The 27,500-nt window shown below is 38.6% G+C and overlaps 1 protein-coding gene across 1 annotated transcript in view; it reads right to left on the bottom strand.

Annotated features, from left to right (window-relative positions):
* The window catches only part of LOC106872527 (uncharacterized), a 45,352-nt gene that overhangs the window by 352 nt on the left and 17,500 nt on the right, over positions 1 to 27,500 (bottom strand). Inside the window, exons 3-7 of the mRNA XM_014919551.3 lie at positions 23,311 to 23,370; positions 15,727 to 15,840; positions 10,125 to 10,318; positions 4,594 to 4,682; positions 720 to 869 (exon numbers count right to left, since the gene is read on the bottom strand). Of these exons, the coding sequence (XP_014775037.1) occupies positions 720 to 869; positions 4,594 to 4,682; positions 10,125 to 10,318; positions 15,727 to 15,840; positions 23,311 to 23,370 (607 nt within the window). The remainder of the gene's footprint in view (positions 1 to 719; positions 870 to 4,593; positions 4,683 to 10,124; positions 10,319 to 15,726; positions 15,841 to 23,310; positions 23,371 to 27,500) is intronic.

Raw genomic sequence — 27,500 nt, 5'->3', positions numbered from 1 at the left:
GTGTAGTCCTAGATACACTATGCTTGAATAAAAGATGGGATGGTCACACATGGAACATCTTCGATCATAGGCTTGCTGGATCAGAGATTAACCTGGGGGGGGGGGGAACAACATTAGGTAACGCAATCCTAGATAGACGATGTCAGAATAAAAGATGGGATGGTCACAGCTGGACTATCTCTGCTCACAGGTCAACCTTATGATCAGAGCTCACCTGGACTAAACTACAACTATAGTCACTAATATAATGTAGTCCTAGACACACTGTCAGAATAAAAGATGGGATGGTCACAGTGTCTGATCGTAAGTATGCTGGAGTGAGACTAGACATTAAATAATGGAGTCCTAGATAGACAATGTTCCAATTGATCCAATCAACAGAACAGCCTGCTCGTGAAATTAACGTACAAGTGTCTGAGCACTCCACAGACATGCATGTCCTTAATGTAGTTCTCAAGGAAATTCAGCATGACACAGGATGTGACAAAACTGAACAAGATTTGCCAGCTGAGTTGACAAGAGCAACAGGAAAAATAAAGTGTCTTGCTCAAGAACACAACATAAAGCTGGGAATTAAACTCACAACCTTATGATCATGGGCTGAACACCCTAACCACTAAGCCACGTGACTTTACACTACCTGGAGTGAAGCAACAAAAACTCTTTTGGCCTCTTTCTTTCTCTCACTCATAAACAGAATTGTTTCTTAAAATCCTTACAGAATTATGAGATCCCTGCTGGATTGTGATTCCAAGAACCTCCCTTGCCAACATTTTCAGGGATGGAGTGTGACTGCGATTGAGTTTGCGGAAAGGTTTGTATTTAGCTGTATCTCGAATCAACTGCTTTGGGTGATCCATGTACAACACCTGGAATAAACATGAGAAAAAGAAGACTATGAATGCAGGACAGGACAGATCTTGTTGAGCAATTAGACACTAATTAGCTTGAGATACTGATTGCAACAAACACTTACCTGTATCACCCAAATTACCCATAGTAGTAGTAAGAGATAGATTACAGCTTTAGTATTCAGATTACTGTCAAATGTAATGTTTATTTATTCATATTGTTTGCAATTAATCATGCATTATCTTCTACCTTTGAGACTTCAATGATGGTCTGAAAGGCTGGATCTGGCCAATTTGAATCATCATCATTGTTGTCATTTAACGTCCGCTTTCCATGCTAGCATGGGTTGGACGGTTTGACTGAGGGCTGGCAAGCCAGAACGCTGCACCAGGCTCCAATCCAATCTGGCAAAGTTACTACAGCTGGATGTCTTTCCTAACGCCAACCACTCCGAGAGTGTAGTGGGTGCTTTTACGTGCCACCAGCAAGAGGGCTAGTCAGGTGGTACTGGTCTCGACCACACTTGAATAGTGCTTTTTAAGTGCCAACAGCATGGGAGCCAGTCAGCCAGCACTGGCATCGACCACACTCAAATGGTGCTTTTTACATGCCACCAGCACGGGGAGCCAGTCAGGCGGCACTGGCAACGATAACACTCAAATGGTGCTAAATCATTAATCACCAGTGGAGTCACAAGTGTAAAGCATAATGTTTTTAAGCCATATCCAGCTAAAATATTCTGCCTATTTTACATCCAAACTGCTCAGATCCAACTTCTCACACTTACCCTACAATGTCATTCTAAAAATAAATAATTACATCATCAAAATCTTGAAGCTACAAGTTAATACAAGGTTAATGGTCAGTAATGGTCTTTGTCACAAGTGGACAGCCATCATAAATATATGCATGTATGTATGTGACTGTTTCTCTCCCACCATTGCTTGACAACCAGTGTTGGTTTGTTTACATTCCCATAACAGGCATAGCTGTATAGTAGGAAGCTTCTCAACCACATGGTTCTAGGTTCAATCCCACTGCATGGCACCTCAGGCAAGTATCTGTGAATGGATTTGGTAGACAGAAACTGAAAGAAACCTGTTGTGTGTGTGTGTGTGTGTGTATAACTATGTGTATTAGTCTTTGTTTGTCCTCCACCACCACCTGACCACCAGTGTTTGTGAGTTTATGTCCCCTTAACTTAGGACTTCAGCAAAAGTGGCTGACAGAATAAGTGCCAGGCCTAAAAGAAGTACTGAGGTCAATTTGTTCACCTAAAAAATTCTTCAAGGCAGTGCTCCAGTATGGCTGTAGTCCAATGACTGAAACATGCAAGAGAGAAAAGATATCTATCTCATATATATATCAGGTTGGTGCAAAAGTGATGTCTGATTTAAAGATCTAAGGTAAAAATGAATAAGCCAATGACTATGGAAATATTTATTCCTTAACATACTCTCCATTGCTTTCAATGACTTCATTCCATCTTTCAACAACCTTAATAAAAATGCCTTGCTTGTAAAATTCTGTAGGTTTAGAACCAAAATATGAACCCAACTCATTTTCAATCTCTTCTCTTGTTGTTAACCTAAGTCCATCAAAATGGTTCTGTAGTCCTGGGAACAGATGGGAATCAGAAGGAGCAAGGTCAGGAGAATATGGAAGATGAGACAGTATTTCCCAACCAAGTTATTCCAAGAGTTTTGGTCAGTCAAGCTGTGTGAGGACAAGCATTAGCGTGATGGAAGATGACACCCTTTCTGTTAACCAAGGATGCTCGCTTTTGGCTCAGAACTGTTTTCAAACAATGAAGTTGCTCACAGTAAAGATTAACATTAATTGTTTGGTTGTTGTCCAACAGTTCATAATGGATTATTCCTTTAATATCCCACCATGTACTCAACATAATCTTCTTTGGATGAAGTCCTGCTCTCAATTGTTGAACTGGCTGTCCTCCTCGGCTGATCCAAGAACGGTGGTGTTTAACATTATGGTAAAGAATCTACTTCTCATCACCTGTAAAAAGCCTGTCTAAAAATGTTGCTTGAAAGTGTTGCAAAAGCAATGATTGACAACAAGCAGCATGCTGTTGTCGATTCCTTGGAGACAGCTCATGAAGGACCCATTTTCCAGCCACTGAAACCTTTCCAATGTGTTTTAGCTGGCGTACCACGGTTGTATGGGCCACGTTTAACAGTTCTGCAAGTTTTCTAGTGGTAATGGTAGGGTTCTCTGAAACAAGAGCTTCCAACATTTCGGAATCAAGTTTTTTTGGACGACCCTCTTTTGGCTCTTCTTTCAAAGTGAAATCACCACTTCAGAAACGGGAAAACCACCTCCTGCAACTTCTTTCATTCACTACATCATCCCCATAAGTGCTCTGAATAGATTTTGCTGCCACATTTGCATTAACACCTTTATGAAACTCGTAGAGTAAAATATTTCTTATGCGATCTTTAAATGGGACAAACATGGTGGTAAAATTTTCTGAGAATTATGGCCAGAAGTTAGATTAATCTGAAAGAAATTAGTACAAATTAGACAGAGAGATATCTTAAAACTATAAGAAGAGGTTAAAAAACTGATAAATTTGCTCTGAAACATTTTTTCTAGAAATTGGACATTACTTTTGCACCACTTGATATATATATTTGTGTGTGTGTGTGTGTGTTTGTGTATATATATTAATTTAATGCACAATCAAAAAAGCTACTAATAGTTTCACACTATTATAATATTTAAACAGGCATGTATGAAATACAACATGTATCTTAAAGCAATCTTTCATGCTCTATTTATACATTATATACATTTTTTAGAAAAAAGGATAGGAATAAAATAAGAAAAAAAAATGAAGGTTGATGCAAAAAAATAGAATAAGAAAAAAGAAGCAAAATCAAGAAAATTAAGATCCTCATCCTCCCTGAAAGCTCATTAAATACAACTGTTATAGAACAAAATAACAGAAAATATGTCAAAATCTGCAAAACAGCAACTCAATACAGAGCAGGTGGTGCCCTCCAATTTGATAAAAGAAGCCTGTCCATGTGTCTGCTCCTGCTAAAAATTTCAGATCTGGAATTAAGCAGTGTGTTGGAATTGCTGAATCTTAAAAGAATATGAGATCTTTCTTCTATGCATAAGTTGCATTTCTTAGATCCATTAACATATGGCTTGGATTTCTCCACGATTCTCCACTTAATTGTAATATGGTGTGGAATTGCTCTTCAGATTCCATATGTGGCTCACCATCTTAGTTGCATTACTTTTATTGATGTCCCAGAAAAATGGTGGTTGAATTTGCCCTCACATAAACCAATGTTTTCAAGAGATTTGACTTGAAGCATAGCTGTAACTTCAGTCTCGTATGTGACAGAGTTTATTATACATGCCTGGTCAAGTGGTCAAGCTTCATGGTCTTGACAGTTATGACCGGGAGTGGTCTCTTGGTGATTTTTACAAGTTATAATGTTCTTCATATTGGGGAAGCAGCTGTATGATATTTTATATTGAGCATCTGTTAAAAATTTTCCTATATTTATGATTTATTGGAAAATGTTTATCTAAAAGATATATGTGGGGGGGGAGGCGTATACACACACGCACACTGGAAGATATATGTTCATGGTATTATGCAGTGGAATTGAACCTGAAATTATGTTATTGTTACTGATATGCCTTGTGCCAATAGAAGTTAATGTGGGTTTCTAGTGAGCCCCTATACTGGAGATTCAAACTCACCTTGAAGTCATTGTGTAACGCATGGCCCACCAGTATATGATCCTTGATGAAGTCACCGACATCTTTCTGTACAGTTTTGAATTCTGTGCCTGAAGAGAAATACAATGAGAGGTAATGTACATTTGTTATAATTATTTAATCCCCAGGTTGAAAATAACTGCAGAATGAATAGATTTAATGTTACAGCAGAGATCTTCCATTTTCACTAATTTAACAGAGCAAATGAATTAGCAGGGAACCTGAGGAAGTGGTAGACCAAGGAAGATATGGGAGAAGGTGGTAAAATATGATTTTCAGATGTTGAGTCTCTCGGAGGCATCGAGACTTCTAGCAATTTGCTCTGCTTGAGAAGACACATCAAGCTAAGTGCAATCATGACCAGTGCCTATGACATATGAAAGACACCCAGTACACTCTATGGAATGGATGGCGTTAGGAAGGGTATCCAGCTGAAGAAACCAGGCCAAAACAAACAGGAACCTGGTGCAGCTCTCCAACTCACCATCTCTTGTCAAACTGTTCAACCCATGCCAGCATGGAAAATGAATGTTGAATGATGATGATGATGAAAGTCTGAAAGACGCCTATCTTGTATAGGCTAGGTTCCTGTAACAAACCTATGAATCATGGGACCAAATCAAACTATTTTAAATAATATGTATATATACATATGAGGGGGTGTGAAATGTTCCTAGTTTTGGGTGATTAGTTGATTATGATTTTATTGAACATGGTGCCCTCTCATATTCCCACACTTATTGCAGCAGTCCTTCAGTTTTTAAGCTCTGTCAAAGAACTCAGAAGGCTGAACCTTCAACCAGGCCTTTTGCAATACCCTTAAAACCAGAAACTTTTCTGCATCCCCTTGTATATAAGGTAAGGTGGGAGAATCATTGGCATACCAGCTTTGCAGCATTTCATCCATCTTTACATTCTAAGTTCAGATTCCGCCAAGGCTGACTTTGCTTTACATCCTTTCAAGGCCGATAAACTAATTACCAGTTGAGTACTGGGGTCAATATAATTGACTTTCCCTTCTTCTGGAATTGATGACCTTGTGACAAAATTTGAAATCATTATGGTGGCAAGCTGACAGAATCATTGGCATGCCAGGCAAAAAGTTTAGTGACACATTACCCATCTTTACGTTCTGAGTTCAGATTCCACTGATGTCAGTTTTGCCTTTCATCCTTTTGGAATTACCAGTTGATCAATGGAGTCAATGTAATCAACTGACCCCTTGCCCAAAATTGCTGACCTTATGCTAAAATTTGAAATCAATAATATATATGAAATTAGGTACAGGCATGGTTGTGTTGCAAGAAGCTTGCTTCCCAGCAATATGGTTCCAGGTTCAGTCCCACTGTGTAGCACCTTGAGCAAGTGACTTCTACTTTAGCCTTGAGCCAACCAAAGGCCTTCTGAGTGGATTTGGTAGATGGAAACTAAAAGAAACCCATCGTGTGTATATGTGTGTGTCTTTGTCTCCCACCACCACTTGACAACTGGTGTTGGTGAGTTTATGTTCCCATACGTTAAACAGTTCAGCAAAAAAAGACCAATAGAATAAGTACCTAACTTAAGAAATAATAATTACTGGGGTTGGCTCCAGCAAGGCAACAGCCCAGTAACTGAAACAAGTAAAAGACAAAAGAAAATATATATATGTATGTATTTATGCCAACATTGAAGATGAACATTAAATGATGATTATGCACGTGTGTGTGTGTGTGTGTGTGTGTGTGTGTGTGTGTGTGTGTGTGCGTGTGCGTGTGTGTGAGTGTGTGTGTGTGTGTGTGTGTGCGCGCGAAAAACAGGAAATAAAGAAGACCTCTAACAATGCAGAAAGATAGGTCTTTGTGCCTGAAATATAAAAGGTTTTTGTAAAATTTTCTGCATTGTTAGAAGCTTTCTTTATTTTCCTTCTTTCATTTTCTACTTCTGGACTACAATGCTTCAAGTGAACTACAACACTCGTGTGTGTGTGTGTGTGTATATATATATATATATATATATATATATATATATATATATATATATATATATATAGGCGAAGGAGTGGCTGTGTGGTATGTAGCTTGCTTACCAACCACATGGTTCTGGGTTCAGTCCCACTGCATGGCACTTTGGGCAAGTGTCTTCTACTATAGCCTTGGGCCGACCAAAGCCTTGTGAATAGATTTGGTAAATGGAAACTGAAAGAAGCCCATTGTATATATATATATATATATATATATATATATATATATATATATATATATATATATATATCTTTATATGTATATGTTTGTGTGTCTGTGTTTGTTCCCCTAACATTGCTTCACAACCAATGCTGGTGTGTTTGCGTCCCCGGAAAGTAGCGGTTCAGCAAAAGAGACCAATAGAATAAGTACTAGGCTTACAAAGAATAAGTTCTGGAGTCAACTTGCTCGACTAAAGGCGGTGCTCCAGCATGGCCGCAGTCAAATGACTGAAACAAATAAATAAATATATATATATGTGTGTGTGTAAGAAGGACCTAAATCCTTGAAAAGGATGTTAAACATCCAAATCCACTGGTTCAAACCAAAGCAAGGAATATATATATATATAAAAATATATATTCAATATCAGTTCACTAAATAAGGTATAATTAGGAAAGGAAAAACAGAAGTGCAGATGTTACTTTATTCCAGGTTGGTACATATATATCCAATAAAAACTCTATAAGTTATTTCCAAGCCTAATTAATTCAAAACAAAATGAAATATAATTTTTTCGAAATCACAAATTAGGCTTTTCCTCAGGAATTCATTATTGGAATGAATGGGTTCTGCCAACAAAAATATAAAAACCTTTACAGAAAGGAGCAAACAATTAAATTACGATAGAAAGAAATTAACCGAACACCAGACCGATCAAAAACAACAAAAAAATATAAATATAAATACACTTCAACGTCAATTCAAATAACAATTCAGATTTTATAAATACTTAACAACATATGCAATTATCATCTATACAAAACAGAATAGACAATGAACCTACAGATAAGTTAATGAAGAAATAAACATAACATAATTTGCACAGAAGTTTTACCTAGACTGTGTGTATGCATGTGTGTGTCAAAAGAAGTTATTTTATGGCATTCTTTCAACTCAACATATATGGGATCATATGATTGTTTGTTAATTTCCGTAAAATTGTTTTAATCTCTGTTCGCTTTGAAGAGAGCAGAAACTGAAAGAGGGGATAAAGTGAAAAGGCGACATTTGCTTTGAAGTGAGAGGAGAAAGTAAAAGAGAGAAGGAGGTGTAAGATGTACGTGCATATGAAATAAATGTGTGTGAGAGAGAGAGAGAGAGAGAGAGAGAGAGAGAGAGAGAGAGAGAGATGAGGTTAGTGTTGTGATGTATAACATTTTCTGCATGTATGTGCAAGTGACACTCACTTGCTCTCGCTCTCACACTCACTTGCTCTCGCTCTCACACACACACATTATCTTTCATATACACATACATAAATAGGCTCCCCCTCTCTCTTTCAGACCTACCTCTTCCTCTCTCCTTTCCTTACATATCTTCCTCCTTCTCTTGCTTCTCTCTCTCAGTTATTGGGGGCCTGTTGCATCACAAATATGTACATAATCATCATTTAACATCCCTCTTTCATGCCGTATATCTTTTACTTGTTTCGGTCAAACTGTGGCCATAATGGGGCACCACCTTGAAGGGCTTTAGTCAAACAAATCAATCCCAGGAGTTATTCTTTTTCTTTTTTTTGTTAAGCCTAGTACTTATTTATAAGTATTTATAAATTGATTTCCGGTGTGAGTAGGATTTAAGATGTCCATGTTAAATCACCAGATACAACCACAGCGTGATTCGGATTACAAGAGAGCAGAATATTTGATAGACACACATTAAATTCATGGATGCTGGCATCAGGAGGTCAATAAACTCCTATTACAGTGCATGTAGAGGAATTAATTGTTATTTTAACAGAACATACTTCAATATTATTATTAATATATGACCAGTCATCTATTAAAGAAGAATGTAGTTTGGATTGTACATACACACTTATACCACCACCTTTTTTCTGATCACGAAAAATATGGTAGTTATTGTAGCCAGGTATATCTGCACTATTGTTTATACTAAACCAGGTTTCAGAAAATGCAAGAATTTCAGGCATTTTACATAACTTGTTTAAGTATAATAAGAATTCATTGATATTTTTATCAAATGAACACACATTAAAAAGGGTTTAAGAGAAAATTATAAATAGTTTTAGAATGTAAATCATTAAAAGTTTGAAAGTTATAACGATCACACCTTATTATGCTAAATGGGTCAATATTTTCAGGTGTAGCCATTATCAATTCTGTTTATCATGAGACAGAGTCGTGATCTCATTCTTTGCATTAAATTCTTCAGCTGGAATATCAGCAATTTTTGCTATTGAAGTGTCAGTTGAGAATAATTGAAATATATATTCAGTCTTCAGGTCTGCAGTGGCCTCGAGTATGATTTTTTGTTGATCCTACAATTCTTTCACCGTTACTGGATGTGACTTTCGGTGTACTTTTATTTTTTGGGGGAAAATCTGAATTGCATTGAAGTTTGCTCGAGAAATTGAGGTCGGGTTCGGTAGTTGACTCACATTCTCATGCTGTGGCTTGTTTATATGAAGTAATTGGGGATCTGCAAGAGGGTTGAGATTTGGAGCATTCAATTTGTTAGTTAGGGAACCAGTGCTGTGTCTTTCAGAATTTTGGAGATTTGAAAAATCTTAGCCGAAGGAGGGGAAATGGAGCCCATGTTGATATCCAGTAGCCTGTTTGATTTTAGTAGGTGATACTTTTTATTTTTTGACCTCCTACCAACTTGCCCAAATCACCCAAGTTGCCAAAGGCTGAATCTGATTTTTTATGCAATTTCTGAAAAAATATTTTTTTGTAATCTTCACTTATTGTAATCGATAAAAAAAAAATTCAATGTAAAATGAATAAATTTATTTATTTATTTATTTACTATTCTTCCTCTTTTGCCAATCAACTAATTATGGGGATGTAAACACACCAACACTGGTTGTCAAGCAGTGGTTGGGGACAAACACAAAGACACACACATGACAGACTTCTTTCAGTTTCCATCTATTAAATCCACTCACAAGGCTTTGGTCAGCCCAAAGTTATAGAATACATTTGCCCAAGATGCCAAATAGTGGGACTGAACATGTAGTTGGGAAGCAAACTTCTTACCACACATATATACATGTATTCTTTTCTCATTTACTTGTTTCAACCATTAGACTGTGACCAAGCTGGGGTATCACCTTGAAGAATTTTAGCCAAATGAACTTACTTTTTAAAGTCTATTGGTCTCTTTTGCCGAACTGTGAAGTTAAGGTGTATGTAAAGACACCACCATTGGCTGTCATGTGGTGGGGTAACAAACAAACACACACACACACACGCACATATGACTGCTGTAACACTAACTCCACCACCCCCCCCCCCCAACAAACAAAAAAGTGTGTAAACTCACCATCCTTGAGTAAATTGGGTGTGATTCCACTAAAACGTGTTCGATAATCTGTAATCTCTGCCATAGGTTTCACATATTTATCATAAAGACAATGTCCATACTGGTTGACCACAGATACTCGAGCCAGCATATCATCATTACCTGATTCACCAGTGCCAACCATTTCACAGTCAACTGCCACACATGTTGTCACCCTGAAAACAATAATAATTGTATTAAGAATTATTTCTTATACATGAATTTGACCAAAAGTTTGTGAGAAGGAAACAATTGATTATGTCAATGGTCATGCTTCACTGCTACTTTATTTTATCCACCCAAGAGTAACGAAAGATAAAGTTAGTCTTAGTTTTCTATTATAATTCTATTTACAATCAGAATGTTTGATAGAAATATTAAATCTACCCCAGAATTTCATTGCTACTTTATTTCATCAAAGGATGAAAGGTAAAGTTAGTTTAAGTTTTCTATTATAATACCATTCACATCTAGGATGTTTTATAGAAATATTAAATTTACCCCAGTATTTCACTGCTACTTTATTTTATCTACTCTCAAAAGAATGAAAGGTAAAGTGAGTGTTAGCCCTTTATTGTAACTACATTGACACCTAGGATACTTTTAGAAATATATTAAATTCACCCCAGTAGACTGAAAGGCAACTTGAATAATGTGCGTGTGTGTGTGTGAGAGAGAGAGAAAGAGAAAGAGATTATAAGTTTCATCTTCTCTCACAATTCCACACACACCAGATTAATTTAATTCGTCCTTAGTCGAAAGACACTTATTAATGTCCTGTTATTTGTATTTGTGTACCATTTCTCCGGGTTTTTTTCCCCATCCTTGTTTTCATATACATTCGCTGCTTTCTTCCATGGAATCTAATGTGCTTAGCTTAGATTTTACTTGGGGCTGGCCAGATTGGAGCAGTCTTGAGAAAGATAATCTGGAACTCGTCTGACAAAAGAAAACTCTGAATGACCCGTGTCCCTTTTTGTATCATCCAACTGTGTGGATGTTTTGCTGTCGTCTGTCACGTTCTTGTCCCATTTTTTGTATTCTTTTTTATATACATGAAGCAGTGTACTTACACTTTGGTCTCTTATATGTAAGTACATATATACTCTTTACTCTTTTACTTGTTTCAGTCATTTGACTGTGGCCATGCTGGAGCACCACCTTTAGTTGAGCAAATCGACCCAAGGACTTATTCTTTGGAAGCCTAGTACTTATTCTATCGGTCTCTTTTGCCGAACCGCTAAGTTACGGGGACGTAAATACACCAGCATCAGTTGTCAAGCGATGTTGGGGGGGACAAACACAGACACACACACACACATATATATATACACATATATACGACAGGCTTCTTTCAGTTTCCGTCTATCAAATCCACTTACAAGGCTTTGGTCGGTCCGAGGCTATAGTAGAAGACACTTGCCCATGGTGCCACGCAGTGGGACTGAACCCGGAACCATGTGGTTGGTAAGCAAGCTACTTACCACACAGCCACTCCTACTTCTAAATTTTGTATAATTCTTTCATTCTTTCTTTCTTTCAGCCCCTTCACATTTACTCCATTCTTTCCACTCTTCTTTTGCTCCCCGTCTCTCATATTTCCTGGCCTTCCCTTCATTCTCACCTTCCCGCCTCTTTCCCTTTTCTTTTTTTCTCGTCCCTCCCTAATTCTTTTATCCCTCTGCCTCTACTTCTCTCCTCTCCTTCCATGTGACCGGTGTTCAGCCAAGCCTGACCTTTCTTTCTTGGTTCGACTACAGAGAGATGGTACACAAATCCAAATGTAAACAACAGGACATTAACAACAGGTGTCTTCCGACTAACGGCGAATTACATTAAGCTGGCGTGTGTGGAATTGTGAGAGAAGATAAAACTTATAATCTCTACCATCCGTGCAACATCTATATTTCTTCCCATGACTTTCATTTCTTATGTTCCTGCCACAAGGCTTCACTTCCACACACGCCAGCTTAATTTAATTCAGCCTTAGTCGAAAGACACCTGTCGTTAATGTCCTGTTGTTTGCATATGTATTTGTGTACCATCTCTCTGTTTTTTTCCGTCCTTGCTTTCATATACATTCGCTGCTTTCTTCCATGGAATCTAGTGCTCTTAGCTTAGTTTTTCCTTGGGGCTGGCCAGATTGGAGCAGTCTCAGGTATAACCAGCCGAAAGTGCAAAGATAATCTGGAACTCGACTGACGAAAGAAAACTCCAAATGACCCATCCTTGTTTTTTCATGTCCCTTTTTGTATCATCCAACTCTGGAGGTTTTGTTGTCACCTGTCACATTCTCGTCCTATTTTTTTGTATTCTTATATATATATATTAGTATTCTTGTCCGATGATCACCCTTGATACTTGAAGAAACAAAATTAAAAAATTGAACTATAACCAACTTATTAAATACTTTCTTCATACAGGTATCAAGTTGACTGTCACTTTATACATAGATTAATTGTACAGACACATACATAACTAACTATGTCTGAGTAATATACTTATCATCATCATCATCATTTAACATTCGTTTTCCATGCTGGCATGGGTTGGACAGCTTAACAAGATCTGGGAAGCCAGAGGACTGCATCAAGACCCACCATTTGTTTTGGCATGGTTTTTACAGCTGGATGCCCTTCCCAACATGAACCACTTTATAGAGTGGACTGGGTGGTTTTGTGTGGCACCAGTGAGGTCAGCAAGTAACTTGCAAGAAAAAAATCCTTTAGTGTGTATGTGTGTGGGGGTGGGTATGGGAAGAAGTGGCTTTGTGTCAGGTAATGAGAGATTAGAGTGTGACAGAGGGACAGAAACAGGTGTCTTGCTGTAGAGGAGATACATGGTTAACTCAGTCAGAGGGAACAAGAGAGAGAGAGAGAGAGCGGGCAAGAATGAGAGAGAAAGTGTCAATGTGCTCTCAGTGGACAGGGAGGAGAATATAAATGTTAAGGGTGCATGAATAGGGAGTTCGCATGAATGCAATGACAACTGGTGAAGCCTACAGTGGCAACAACATGATAACAATAATAGAGCAGGCAAGAGAGGAAGTACAGGATTGGGCTGCAAGAGGGTGAGATAGGCATAGTGCATGAGAAAGAGGAGATATAGTTTGATTTATTGAGATAGGGTGCATGAAAACTTAATGTTACATGTGGGTGGAATACACAGCACTGCCAGAACTCAGTATTGCTGAGGTGGGCAAGTTTTCTCAAGGACCACATATTGCCAGACATCTCAGTCCATTGTCATCTCCTCCATGAGGCCCAACATCTTGAGATCAGTCCTCACTATTTCGTCCCATGTCTTCCTGCGTTTCCTCATCCACAGGTGCCATCCACTTTAAGTGATCAGCACTTCTTTATACAGCTGCATGCTGCATCTGGTTCCTCTTATGTCAAACTTTCTCTCAATACATTTACACTTTGTCATACATTCACACTGATGTTGCACATCCAACAGAGCATGCTAGCTTCATTCCTCTCTAGCCTACGCATGTCTTCTGCATTCAGAGCCCATGTCTCAATACCATGGCGTATAGCCATTCATACACAAGCATCATACAATCTGCCTTTCACTTTGAAAGAGAGTCTTTTGTTGCCAGCTAAGCTAATAGCTCTCTGAACTTCTTCTATCCTCTTCTTCATACATGTGAGTATCATCATTATCATTTAACATCATGTTCCATGCTAGCATGAGTTGGATGGTTTGACAAGGACACAATGGGCCCAAGGATTACCTCATGCACCAGTGTCAGCTTTGGCATGGTTTCCATGGTTGGATGCCCTTCCTAATGCCAACCACTTTACTGTGTGTATTGGGTACTATTTTCAAGCCCTCAGTTCTAGTGAGGTTCCTAAGCAAGACTACAAACCTCAAGTGGGGAGGGGAAATTTTATGCTATGAGAATAAGGAGAGGAGTAAAGTATGAGAGGAAAGGGCTAGAATAGGTTTCTTGTTGAAAAGGAGCAATATGACTACTCATGTCTTAGAGAAGAGAGGGACAGAAATTGATGATGAGGCGTCAGAGTATAAATGTATATATTATCATTTTACATCTGCTTTTCCATGCTGGCATGGGTTGGATGGTTTGACAGGATCTGAGATTCATTTACGGGGCCAAATGACCATTAAAACAGCAGGCTGGCAGAATTGTTAGCACACTTGACAAAATGTTTAGTGATGTTTCTTCTAGCTCTTTATGTTCTGAGTTCAAATTCTGCTGAAGTTGACTTCACCTTTCATCCTTTTGAAGTCAATACAATAAGTACCAGTTGAGCACTGGGGTTGATATAATCAACTTAACTCCCTCCCATAAAAATTTCAGGCATATGTGCCTATAACAGAAAGAATTATTGTAATTATTATTATTATTACTATCATTATTAAGGTGATGAGCTGGCAGACATTAGCTTGCTGGACAAAATGTATGGTGGCATTCTGTCTGTCTCTGCATTATGAGTTCAAATTCTACCAAGGCCGACTTTCAGGGTTGATAAAATAAGTACCAGTTAAGCAATGAGATTTATATACTCAACATACCACTACCCCAAACTTATTGGCCTTGTGCAATCTGAAACCATTATTATCATTATTATTGTTACTGTTGTAGGTGGTGAGATGGCAGAGCTGTTAGCATGCTAGACAAAATACTTAACAGCATTTCATCTGTCTTTACATTCTGAGTTCAAATCCCACCAAGGTTGACTTTGCCTTTCATCCTTTCAGGGTTGAAAAAATAAGTACCAGCTGAGTACTGGGGTCGATGTAGTTGACTTACCCCTCCACCAAAATTTCAAGCCTTGTGCCTATAGTAGAAAGGATTTGAGATGACCCCCTCAAGCCAAGTAAAATTGTAGTCATGGCAGATACTGGTGTCATGCAAATGGCACCCATTACACTCTTGGAGTTGTTGGCATTAGGAAGGACATCCAGCCATAGAAACCATGCCAAATCAGACTAGAGTCTGGTGCAGCCTTCCAACTTGCCAGCCCTGGTCAAACCGTCCAACCATACCAGTATTGACACTGAACATTAAATGATGATGACGATTATCAAGGTTGGCAAAACCGTTAGCATGTAATCGACTGACACCCATCTGTACAAAAACTGCTGGCCTTGTGTCAAAATTTGAAACCATCATTATTATAATCTAAGATTATAATCTAAAGTGGCAATCTGTTACAATCATTAGAATGCCAGACAAAATGATTAGCAGCATTTGTTCTGTCTCTTTACATTCTAATTTGAAATTCCACTGAGGTTGGCTTTACCATTCATCCTTTCAGAGCCAATAAAATAAAAGTACCAGTCAAGTACATTTTACAGATTGTACTGGGTTCTTTTTCCATGGCACCAGGACTAGGGAGCTCACCTGGCAACTAAACAGCCAAAATAAGCCCTCTCACTGAAATGAGAAATGGGGAGAGAGATTAGGTGAGATGATGAGAGAGGGTAAAGTATTATGAGGGGAGGAGATTTATTGTTGTGCAAAGATGGTGGAGAAGGGAGTGACATAGGGAGTAGTGTTGAGGGGAGTGAGGATGAAAGAGTAGGAAAAAGAAAAAGGGGTTATATATATACTGACTTGCTGGAAGCAGTGGCTTGTATCAGCTTCATCTCAGATTCAACAGGTTCTTCACAAAGGGCTGCAGGTTCAATCAGTGCCTCGTCTACATCATCAAACCAGATATCAGCTTTTCTGAAAGGCAAAACAAAAACATCAATAACAACTGTTTCTAATTTAGGCAGAAGAACAGCAATTTTAAGGGGAAGGGTTTATTGATTACATTGAACCAGAACTAGGCTGGTGTTTTATTTCATTGACAGCTCCTTTGCCAGTGCCATGTAGTAAGGAATCTGTGTCAGCACCATGTAAACGAACACCTGTACCACTGTCATGTAAAAAAAGCATTCGTGCTGGTGTCACATAAAATGGACCCTGTGGCAGTGCCACATAAAGAGCACATCATGTCAGCACCATGTAAAAAGCACCTATGCTGGTACTACATAAAAGAGCATCCATACTGGTGCCACATAAAAAGCACTCATGCTGGCACCATGTAAAAAGCCCTGGTGCTGGTGCCACACGAAAGCACCCAGCACAGTCTGCAAAGTGGTTGGCATTGGCAAGGACATCAAACCATAGAAATCATGTCAAAACAGATAGTTGGGGTAGCTCTCTGGCTTACCAATTCCTGTCAAACCATCCAACCCATGCCAGCAATGGAAAATGGACATTAAATGATAATGATGATGACTCCAGATGGACGAAAAGTAAAGTTGACCGTGACAGGATTTGAACTTAAAGAGCCAGAACAACTGCTACAAAATGCTTTTTTCTTTGGTCTAGTGATTAAAGCACTAAACAATGCAAAAAACCCCACCCCACCCCACTCCGCCTCCCTAAATTCTATTTCTGAAACCAGATCACTGTTACCTTTCTCTGCTGCTCTATTGACCCAAATACCTGGGAGACAATTACCAAGGATTGCCCAAAGTGATGACATGTCATCATCAAGGGAACGGACCAAAGAGAAAATAACAGTTGGCAAGAGGCAGGGATCAGACACAAAGAATGACTCGCACTTCCTCGTCCCCTGCGATAAATTCCCCTGGCTCTTCTATAGCAATAGAAAATGTGGCCAGGATCCTTACTGAAAGGGGGCTGAGAATGCTGGATCCACAGGACTGACACAGAAAACAACGCAGAATGTACCAAGGACTATGAGATCAGAACAACAGACACCAGACTTCCGATGTATCTGTGGTCGGAAATTCGACTCTGAAGAGGGAATGAAGATCCATCCAACAAAAATGAAATGTGCCACCAAAACAGTAACTCAGAAGTAGCAGACTGCGAATGCAGATAAGACATTCGGAGACCAAAACCAGGTCAGAAAACAGTGCTGAGGACGATACCCAAGCAGATGAGTCTACAGTGGGAGTGCAATCCCAAGAGGCACAAGTAAGGCATCCAAGAATCAAATTCTCTCCAATGAGCAGTGAAGGGACAGGAGAGCCTTGAAGGGACAGGAGAGCCTTGAAGGGACAGGAGAGCCTTGAAGGGACAGGAGAGCCTTGAAGGGACAGGAGAGCCTTGAAGTATGACAAGCAGCCAGGCTTGTGGTGAAATAAGGGACAGTATTTGCAGAGAGCAAACAACTAACCAGAAAGAATAGGAGATGGAATCCATAAGATAGAGAAAGAAGTGCCTGAAAAAACAACTGCAGACCTCGTCCTGAGAAGGAAGATCTGTTGAAGATTCGGAAAGACCTCAGAGAAAAGCACAGATCCCTCAGCAGAGCAGAATACCTGAGGAAAAAAAGACTTAAACAGAAAAAATAGAACAAGACCAGGTGAGCCATTCAAATATGCTAAAAGCCTCTTTGATCAATTACAGTCAGGTGTACTAAATATTGAGAAGTTCACCTCAGGAAGATGTATTCCAGCCCTAAACAACTACAACCACTTGACCATAATACAAACTTGGTGTGGCCAAATCGCCCTGGGGTGGAATTCAACAATAAGTCTCCAACACATGCTGAAGTCAGGAAAGTTGTCAATAAAGAAAAGAACAAGTCAACTCCAGGACCAAATGGCAAACCATATCTCTTGTATAAGAAATGCCTCAATGGTCTGAAATAGTTGCATGAAAGGCTTGCACTGGTTTGGAAGAATAAGATGGTCCCGGGTCAATGGATGAAGGTAGATGGAGTGTACTTATCAAAAGAATAAGACTCAAAAGGAATCAACCAGTTCCAACCAATTTCACTCAATGTCGAAGGGAAGATATTTTTCTCAATAATGGCTCTCAAACTGATCGATTATCTACTTCATAATAGCTAAGTAGACACATCTGTTCAGAAGGGTGGTGTGCCAGGCTGGATGCCTTGAACATGGGAGCATGATCTAGGAAGCTATTCAGAAGACAAGAGAGAATAAGACTGACCTTGATGTAGTCTGGTTAGATGTAGCAAATGCATGTAGCTCTGTTCCTCATCAGATGACACTCCAGATACATCATGTACCAGTAGAAATATACAAAATGCTTTATTCCTACTTCTCGGGGTTTCAGATGCAGTTCAGCATCAACAGATACACAACTGTCTGAGTTAGATTGGAGGTTGGAATTGCGATGGGCTGTGCAGTGTCACCAATACTCTTTGTGATGGTGATGCAGATACCTCTCAGGGTAGTAGAAAGCAAAGCAAGTGCAGCAGACCTTGGCAATGGATGTAAGATGCCACCCTTGAAAGCCTGCATGGACAACACTATTATTCTTGCATCAAAGGTGCCAGAAACCCAGAATCTGCTCAACCAACTGGATGAGTTGATAGTCTGGTGCAGAATGGCTTTCAAACACAAAAAATCTAGGAGCCTTTCCTTAAGAAGAGGGAAAATAAAGGAAAGCAGCCAAAAGATTCCCACTGTATCAGAGTAGCCAGTGAAAAGTCTTAGAAAGTGGTAATGACAAGACTTTGAAAGATGTCTATCAAACGAAGAAAACAGCCAAGACTGTAGTGGAGTGTCTACTCAAGATCAACAAGCATCCTCTGCCCAGCAAATGCAAGGTCCAGTGTCTTCAGCATATGCTGATACTAATGTTGCTATGGCCCCTCCTAATGTACAAAATTGCAACTTCAGCAGTGAAAGCAATGGAAGCAAAAACAGGTACACCAGAAAGTGGCTTGGTGTACCCATGGAGTCTGACTGATGTTGCTCTCAAATGCGAGAGGGCAAAACTGAGACTGCCTTTCAAATCTTTAGTCCAAGAGTACAAGGCGGAGAAAACAAGACGCAACTAAAGCTAAAAAACTCCAAAGATGGCATGGTTAGATCAGTGCAGCCAAGACAGGTCGGAAGAGGGAAGCCATAGGTGCAATTGGTGATGCTGAGAAGAATCTGAAGACCCAAGAAATGATGAAGGTTACACAGACAGGAAGGTAAGGACTGGGCAATACCAATGTGCAGGCAAAGTCCAAAGGGAGGTTAGGACTGAAGAGGAAAGAAACAGATATGTGAAAGCCATCCAACAATCTCAGTAAGGGCAATGGACAACCTGGAATGCAGCAATGCAGAAATCTCTCACATGGAATGACATGTGGCACATGGCACCACTCAGACTGAGTTTCATAATAAAAGCAACTTATGACCAGCTTCCTTCAAACACCAACTTTGTAACGTGGGGCATGGAAGACATGTCAATATGTCCCCTGTGCAAAGACAAATCCCAGTCAATGGATCATGTCCTGAGTTCCTGCAAGGCTGCTCTCACAGATGGCAGATACACATGGAAGCAGAAGAATACTGGAAGAATTGACCACTTCAATGTGGGACCAAATGTAGTGGGATACAACCAAATCAAAAGTGGCCTTCGTAACCAAAGAAAGAAAGGAGTGGGTTGGCACAAAGAAGATAACAGGATATGAATTTGAACCAGAGAAAATCTAGTTGGATGCAAGGATTCTTGGGAAATTGCTGCAGACATCAGTGAGAAGCACAAGAACTACCCAAGGTGATTCTCACTGAATTGTCATATGAGAACTGCATAAAAGAGCAGCACATTTTTGAGATAAGCAAATATGGTGAGCTGGCAAAGCAGCTAAGGAGTGAAGGTTACCATTGTCCTGTGAAGCCAGTTGAAGTTGGATCACAAGAATTAGTGGCTGCATCAACCTGTTGGCTACTTGGGTAGTTGAGTATTAAAGGCCATAGAAGAACTGTCACAATTAAAAACTTGTCTGATGTTGCTGAAAAGAGCTGAATGTGGATATGGGTGAAAAGGAATGATCAATGGACCTGGTGATGAATTCCATTGGTTATTTACAGGAATAGAAGGAAGAAGAGAACTGGATCTTTCGTCAGCCAGAGTGGCCTGGTGGACTGAAACACAGACCTGGGAACAAAAGAACAACCCAGGTGCAAATCTAGCTGCAGACAAGATTTTGGAAAGTAGTAGGAGGACACCTACGAGTCATGACCTGGGTGGGCCCAGCTCCCATAGAGTGTCAAGAATAAGGGCCAAAACACTTGTCAGATGGGAGTTCTTCCTTTAAAAATCTCTCCTGCTGTGCACTTGCCTTGTGGTGAGTTTCTGTTATTTATCACCCTTGGCCTGAACAGCCACCTCAGGTTGTGGTACCCTTCACACCCATCAGGATGAAGAGGCATAATCACTCACTACAGATCTGCTACTCAGACATGAGTTAATGAGTAATTCTGCTAATTTAAAACCCTAAAAATAATTTCTAATTTAAGGTATGGGACCAATACATAACCAGTATTTTATTTTATCAACTCCAAAAGGAAGAGAGGTGAAGTTAACTTCCACAGTATATGAATTCAGAACTTGAAGTGCTGAAAGAAATACTACAATGCATTTTCTCTAAGACTAAAAATCAATCCATAGCCTTGTTCATGTGATACAATGATTGTGAAGAAAGCAGACAAAAAGCTGAAAAACTACCCCTTAAAATTTCAGATTGCAAGGATTTGGAAGATGAAGTCTGTAAAAATTGTACCTGTGATAATTGGTGCATTTGGGACTATCATCAGCATCATCATTTAAAGCCCGTTTTCCAAGCTGGCATGGGTTGAACAGTTTGACAGGAGCTGAAATGGCCAGGATCCACACCAGGCTCCAGTCTGTTTTGGTTTGGTTTCTAGAGCTGGATACCCTTCCTAACACCCAACCACTTCACAGAGTGTACTGGGTGCTTTTTACGCGACACCATCACAGGTGCTTTTTTTTACACAAGATGAGTGCTTTTTATGTGGAACCAACACTCACAAGGTCACAAGACAAGGATCTCTCAGCTGAGAGTGATAAAATAGACAAATGGCTAAAGGGGATTGAAATGGAACGTCCTGGTTTGCCAGGAAGATCATCAGAAGGGTTTTGATGGCTAAGTGATATCATGTGGACACCTATGGGTTGCAGGGAGTAACCCCACAACCCACATAAATTCTACCAGTCAAGTTGAAAGGTAATAATAATAACAATGATTTCTTTTATTTGACACCAGGGCGAAGGAGGAGGAGGACAATACAAAGACAGACATAAAGCATGGGGGGGGTTTACATATAATAAAATGAGAGAAAAAAAATGGAAGTATACACGATATACAATAAAACAAAGGGAAGTAATAATAGTAATAACGAGCACTCAACTACTCCATGAGCAGAAAAATAATGGAGTAACTCATCACAGGTTTATAGAAGTCTGGATATCATTGTAACAATTCTCACAAACTATTCTATAAATCCCTCTATTACAAACATGACTGACATGTACGTATCCCATAGGTTTCTGATATAAATATAAATATATAAATATATATATATATATATATATAGGTCTAGACATTATGATGGAAATATAGCAATAGGAACCAATGCACCAGTCCTCCTTTCCAAATGCAACTAATGCGTATGTACCAGCGATCAAGAGTCTGAAGACAGGGAAAGCCCTCAGCCCATCAGGAATCACTGCAGAGATGCTCAAAATATCTGGCAGTGTCGGCTACAGCCTAGTCACCCGTATAGTTAATCAGGTGATACACGAAGGAGTCACACCCAATGACTGGTGTAGCAGCACCATAGTCAACTGCTACAAAGGTAAAGGTGACGCCCTAGACACAAACAATTACAGAGGTATAAAGTTGCTGGACCAGGTAATGAAGGTCACGGAGAGGGTCACAGCCCAACAAATTAGGGAGAGTCAGCCAGCTCACTGCCTTAGCAGCAGCAGTCACAATAATAACAATAATGAAGAGATGACAAAAGGATTGAATGTGGTAGAAGACAATACAGTTTGGGGGTTACATAAAATAAAAACCATAAGGAAGAGAAATAAAAAGAAGAAATTCCAAATAACAATTTCAAAGAGATTTCCAATCATAAACCTGCAGCTCAATGCATTGTTTCAGCAAATCATCCATCAGAGTGGAATAGGCTTGTAAATAGTTCTTTTCACTAGTAAACCAAGAATAAATATTTCTGGAGAACTAATCCCAGTTGATATTTACAGAAAATCTTCTGGAGTATAACTTCTATCTTTTACTTATTTCAGTTATTTGACTGTAGCCATGCCGGGGCTTTTAGCTGAACCCATGAAGGGTTTTTAGCTGAACAAATTGACCCCAGGATTAATTTTTAAGCCTAGTACTTATTCTATTGGTCTCTTTTGCCAAATCTCTAAGTTATGGGGATGTAAACACACCAACACCAGTTGTCAAGTGGTGGTGATGGTGGGACACACACACACACAATGGATTTCTTTTAGTTTCCGCCTACCAAATCCACTCACAAAGCTTTGGTCAGCCCAAGGCTATAGCAGAAGACATTTGCCCAAGGTGCTACACACATATACTCATGTGGTCGCAAAGCAAACTTCTTACCGCACAGTCTCACCTGAATCTTTTTAGGGTTAGAAATTAAATGATTTGGCAAACAAAAGCTTAGAAGAAAGCAAGAAAAACAGAAGAAACCAGAACATTTTTAGGCATAATACAAACATCTACAATGAAACATGTTCTGTATATTTCCTAAAATTCAAATAATGTAGTTTGACTCATGGAAATGTGAAACTCCTTAACCCTTTTGATACCTATCCGTCTGAAGCCACCCCCGGTTCTATGGTACAAATCCCTAGTTTTAAGGTAAGTTAAAACCTTCCACCAAAATTTCAAATTAATTTATGTCCCAAACACTGGTTTAATAACGATAGCTATTTGAGTAAATTTTTCATTATCTTTAAAATTAATTGAAATAAAGTTGGTATATTTCAACAGGGTAACAAAAGGGCTAAAAAAACATCACCGTCAGGAGTCGCTGGTGCCCCCTTAGGTATATTAAGATTATAATGCGATGAGCTTCTGGTGGCTCCCATGGAATATAAAAGATATAGTATGGCAAGTCACTAGTGACTCCCATGGAATATTGAGAATATGGCATGGTGAGTCACTGACAACTCCCATGATATGTTAAAAACAGAATGGTGAGTCACTGGTGACTATCATGGTATGTTAAGAATATAGGGTAGCAAGTTACTGGCAACTTCCATGGCATATTAAGAATATAGCATGGTTCACTGGTGACTCCCATGGTAGGCAAAATATGGAACATGCTTAATTGCTAAAAACAGCAGCACAACTGCTGGAAGACTTACTTGATGATGGATGTCTCTTGCATCTTCTCTTCTTTCTTCTTGACATTACTCTTCTGTACACTGGAAGAATTATAATTAAACTTCATTGCAATTAACTGTTATCAACAAACTGCATTGTGAAAATATTTTAATGTTCAACCTTTATGTTTATGTATTTATTTTGCAAGATTCTTGATTTGAAGCTGTCTTGAAACATTTATTGTTATACATGAGGATGGTCATCTTTTGCCAATTCAGCACACACACTATTTATTTGATCTTCACTTTAGTTTTATTATTATTATCTTTAGTTTCTTTGTGAAAGCTCTTTCATCACACATCCTGTGACCTCTTCAGTGACTCTTTATCCCACATGTCTCGGAGACACATGGGACAAAGAGTCACTGAAGAGGTCACAGGAGGTGTGATGTTATGACGTGGGTATACATGTCTGGCGTAAAATGACATTACACAAATAAATAGTTGGTTATGGTTATCTAAAAATAACCTATCATAGAAATATATGTTAGCACAGAATGCACTTCGTACTACTCAAACGTAGGTATGATATTCGGTATTCACTGTTCAACTACTGACTATTAAACCAACACATGTCAAACTAACACCGTCAACTATCCCCTTGACAGTTCGTTCAGTTCTTATTTATTGTAATTGGTTAGTCCACCTTCAGTCACGTGGGGGTGTTCAGGATTCTTTCATAACATTTCCCCTTTTATTAGAATTTAACTCCGCCTTGAGCTCAATATCTTTTGCACTTAGGATCTATTTCAAGTACTTCTTTTCGTTTTCTTTTTCTCATACTTGAACATGTAGTTTCCACAATTTGTTTAGGTGTTGGTACATCAAACATATCATAGAAGACTTCCATTGGAATTCCATTTCTTGCAATAAATTTAAAGCAAAATTTTAGGTAAAAGAAAATTCATTACCAGTTTTCAAACCCAAATATAATGTACTGTTTGTAGCACTGGAACAAGTGAATAAGGAATTAGACAGACTGGAAAAAATGGGAGTGATTGAAAAGATCTACTATTCAGATTGGGCATCTCCAACAGTCTATGTAAAAATGAAGAACAATAAAATTTGTGTATGTGCAGATTTCTCGAGGGGACTAAACAAATGTTTAAAACAGTATAACTACCCATTACATAGCCCAGAGGAAACCTTATTGATATTAGAAAATTGTTCTGATGCTTACTTACAAATACAAGTGGAAGACAAATGTACTAAGCTGCTAACAGTAAATAGCCATAAATTTGTTTTAACTTGGGAAGGTTTATATTTTTATTAATTGGTATTTTTATGTTTCAGGTTCTATTTGTGACTAATCATGCCACATACAGAAGAAGCCTTAGAATTGTCCAAATTTCAAAGAGGACATATTGTGGGTCAATCGGAAAGTGGACTAAGAGTAAAATCACAGAAAACCTTGGGATCTCTCTTTCTACAGTTAATAGAGTGCTTGTGCAATTCACTAGGGAGAGGAAGGAATCAACATTACCTCATTCAGGCCAACCAGGGCCCTCTGACAGGACCCTTCGCTTTGTTAAGAGAAGTGTAGAGGATAATCCTTGTTGCGAGGTCTTTGACATAGCAGAACAAGTTGATGTCAGTCCCAGAGCAGTTATCAGGTATCGCCACAAACTTGGTTAATATGGTAAAGCAGCAAGAAGGAAGCCACTTCTTCGACCAGTCAAAACCAAGCAAAGAAAAGATTGGGCCAGTGAGATGGTGGAGAGACCACTAGCATTTTGGGACACTGATGAGTCCAGATTTGCCATATTTTCTGACAGTGGTCAAGTGTAGGTCTGGAAACTCTGTGATCAAGAATTTGATGTGAAATGATTGCAGCCAACAATGAAACACAGCAGCTATTCTGTGATGGTCTGGGAAGCAATGGTCGATCAGAGCTGGTGAACTGTGAGGGAAACATAAACTCAAATAAATATGGTCCATATTGCAGAAAGGACTCCTTCCAATCTTATCCAGTGGTGAAATGTTTAAAGAAGACTCTTTCTTTATAGAAGATGGGGCTCCTTGTCACACAGCTAAAAAGACCCATGGTTGGTTGGATGAGAATGGCTTTAAAAAGCTTCCATGGCCAAGCTAGTCACCAGGTATGAACCCTATTGAACACCTCTGGGACATAATGGATGGGACACCTTTTAAAAAGAACAACAAAGCATCCTCAAAGCCAAATCTTTTCAAATTATTGCATGAAACTTGGCAAGAATTTCCTCAAAAGACTATTTGTCATCTGATCAGTAGCATGCCTAATAGGGGCCTTGCATTGAAAAATGCAAAGGACATGTCTACTGAATATTAGATATTTATATTATCTATATATATATATAAATGAGAATGTGTGTCTGTGTGTGTGTGTGTGTGTGTGAATCCCTAAAACTCGAGAACTACGCAACCAATTTCATTCAAATTTTACAGATGCCTTACTTAGGGTTCCAGTTGTGTTTTAGTCAAAAAAATTTTTTAACTTCTTGCAGAGTTCGAGCCCATGGCAACATAATATCTCCTCCACTATTTAAGTATTACGTGTCAAAAGTGAAACAAAAACACTCATGTCAAATACTTTCACTTTAAAAACACTCATGTCAAATACTTTCACTTTAAAAATGAAACTATTTCACTAACTGAAACAATCACATTTCGATACTGCAATTACAGATACTTTCAGAAAGAGAGAAAGAGAGATGTATATGTATACATATAGATGTATATGTATACATATAGATGTATATGTATACATATAGATGTATATGTACACGTTATTCCACTAACTGAAACAATCACATTTCGATACTGTAATGATAGATACTTTCAGAGAGAGAGAAAGAGATAAAGAGTGAAAGATAAAGAGTGAAAGAGAGAGAGAGAGAGAGAGAGAGAGATGTATATGTATACATATAGATGTATATGTACACGTATATGTATAGATATATATCTATATGCATACATGTATATGTATACATATGTGTAGATGTATATATATATATATAGATGTACATGTAATATGTACACATATATACATGCATACAGATATCTATACATATATACACCCATCACACACATACACACAAACACACACATTAGTCATTTGTTTTCTTATCCAAAACTACGTCAAAAGTACTGAATGGATCTTTATGAAATTTGGAAATTACATTCTATGCATAACGGCCATAACTCCCATGAAAATTCATATATTTTTGATGTTGATGAAATTTTAACCCGAACATAACAGATGAGCATTATTTGTAATTCAACGGTACAACGGTGTAAGACTACCCTTTCAGATATACTTACATTGGGATTTCTGCAATGTGGTGCATAAATTGTCAAGTAAATGAGACGCATCTTTGCCTCCACTGATTCACTTGCAAAGTGTTGAGTAAAATTATTTCGTTGCAGACCTCCTTTGAGTCTTTTTATTATCACTGCGACACACATAGTCCCCAGTTGGTAACATTGATTTCAAGGCCTTCCCAGATGAGAGACTGGTTGTTCTAAGACATTTATCGATTGTAAATTTTGTCTGCACAGTTACCTATTGGTATAGTGGTCATTTGCAAACTCCAGAGGTGACACTTTCATTTCCCTTTACTCCAAACGTCACACGTTGTTATTTCAATTGGGTCATGTCCTTCCAATTGCTATAGATTTGTAATGCATCTTACAGCTGTGCCTGTCACCTGTATGGTGAGGAATCCTACATGTATTGGGAATGTGTGTGTGTGTGTGTGTGTGTGCGTGTGTCTGTCTGTCTGTTTGAATCCCTAAACCGGGCAACGCCGGGTATTTCTGCTAGTAATTAATAAATAATTTGAATTTATAATTTCAGATTTAAATAAATTTTAACAGTTATAAAAGTGTCCATTTACTTCTATCATGTGTGTGTGTGTGTGTATCTATACATATATAACTGTTTGTCTGTCTTGAGTGTTTGTATGCATGCCTCACTAAAACTCAAGAACTACCCAACTGATTTCATTCAAATTTTGCACATGCCTTACTTATGGTCCATGCAGTATCATGAGACAAAAAAATGTTCAACTTTTTGTCTGATGTGAGCCCGGAGCTCACACTATTTCAGTGTTACGTGTCAAAAGTGAAACAATAACATCTCTATCGTAATGTAAGATAATACTTTCAGTTTTAATAGTTTCACTATTAATACC

The sequence above is a fragment of the Octopus bimaculoides genome, chromosome 29 (assembly GCF_046866305.1).
Source record: "Octopus bimaculoides isolate indiv1 chromosome 29, ASM4686630v1, whole genome shotgun sequence".
NCBI lineage: Eukaryota > Metazoa > Mollusca > Cephalopoda > Octopoda > Octopodidae > Octopus > Octopus bimaculoides.
This window is presented reverse-complemented; position numbering and strand designations above follow the sequence as displayed.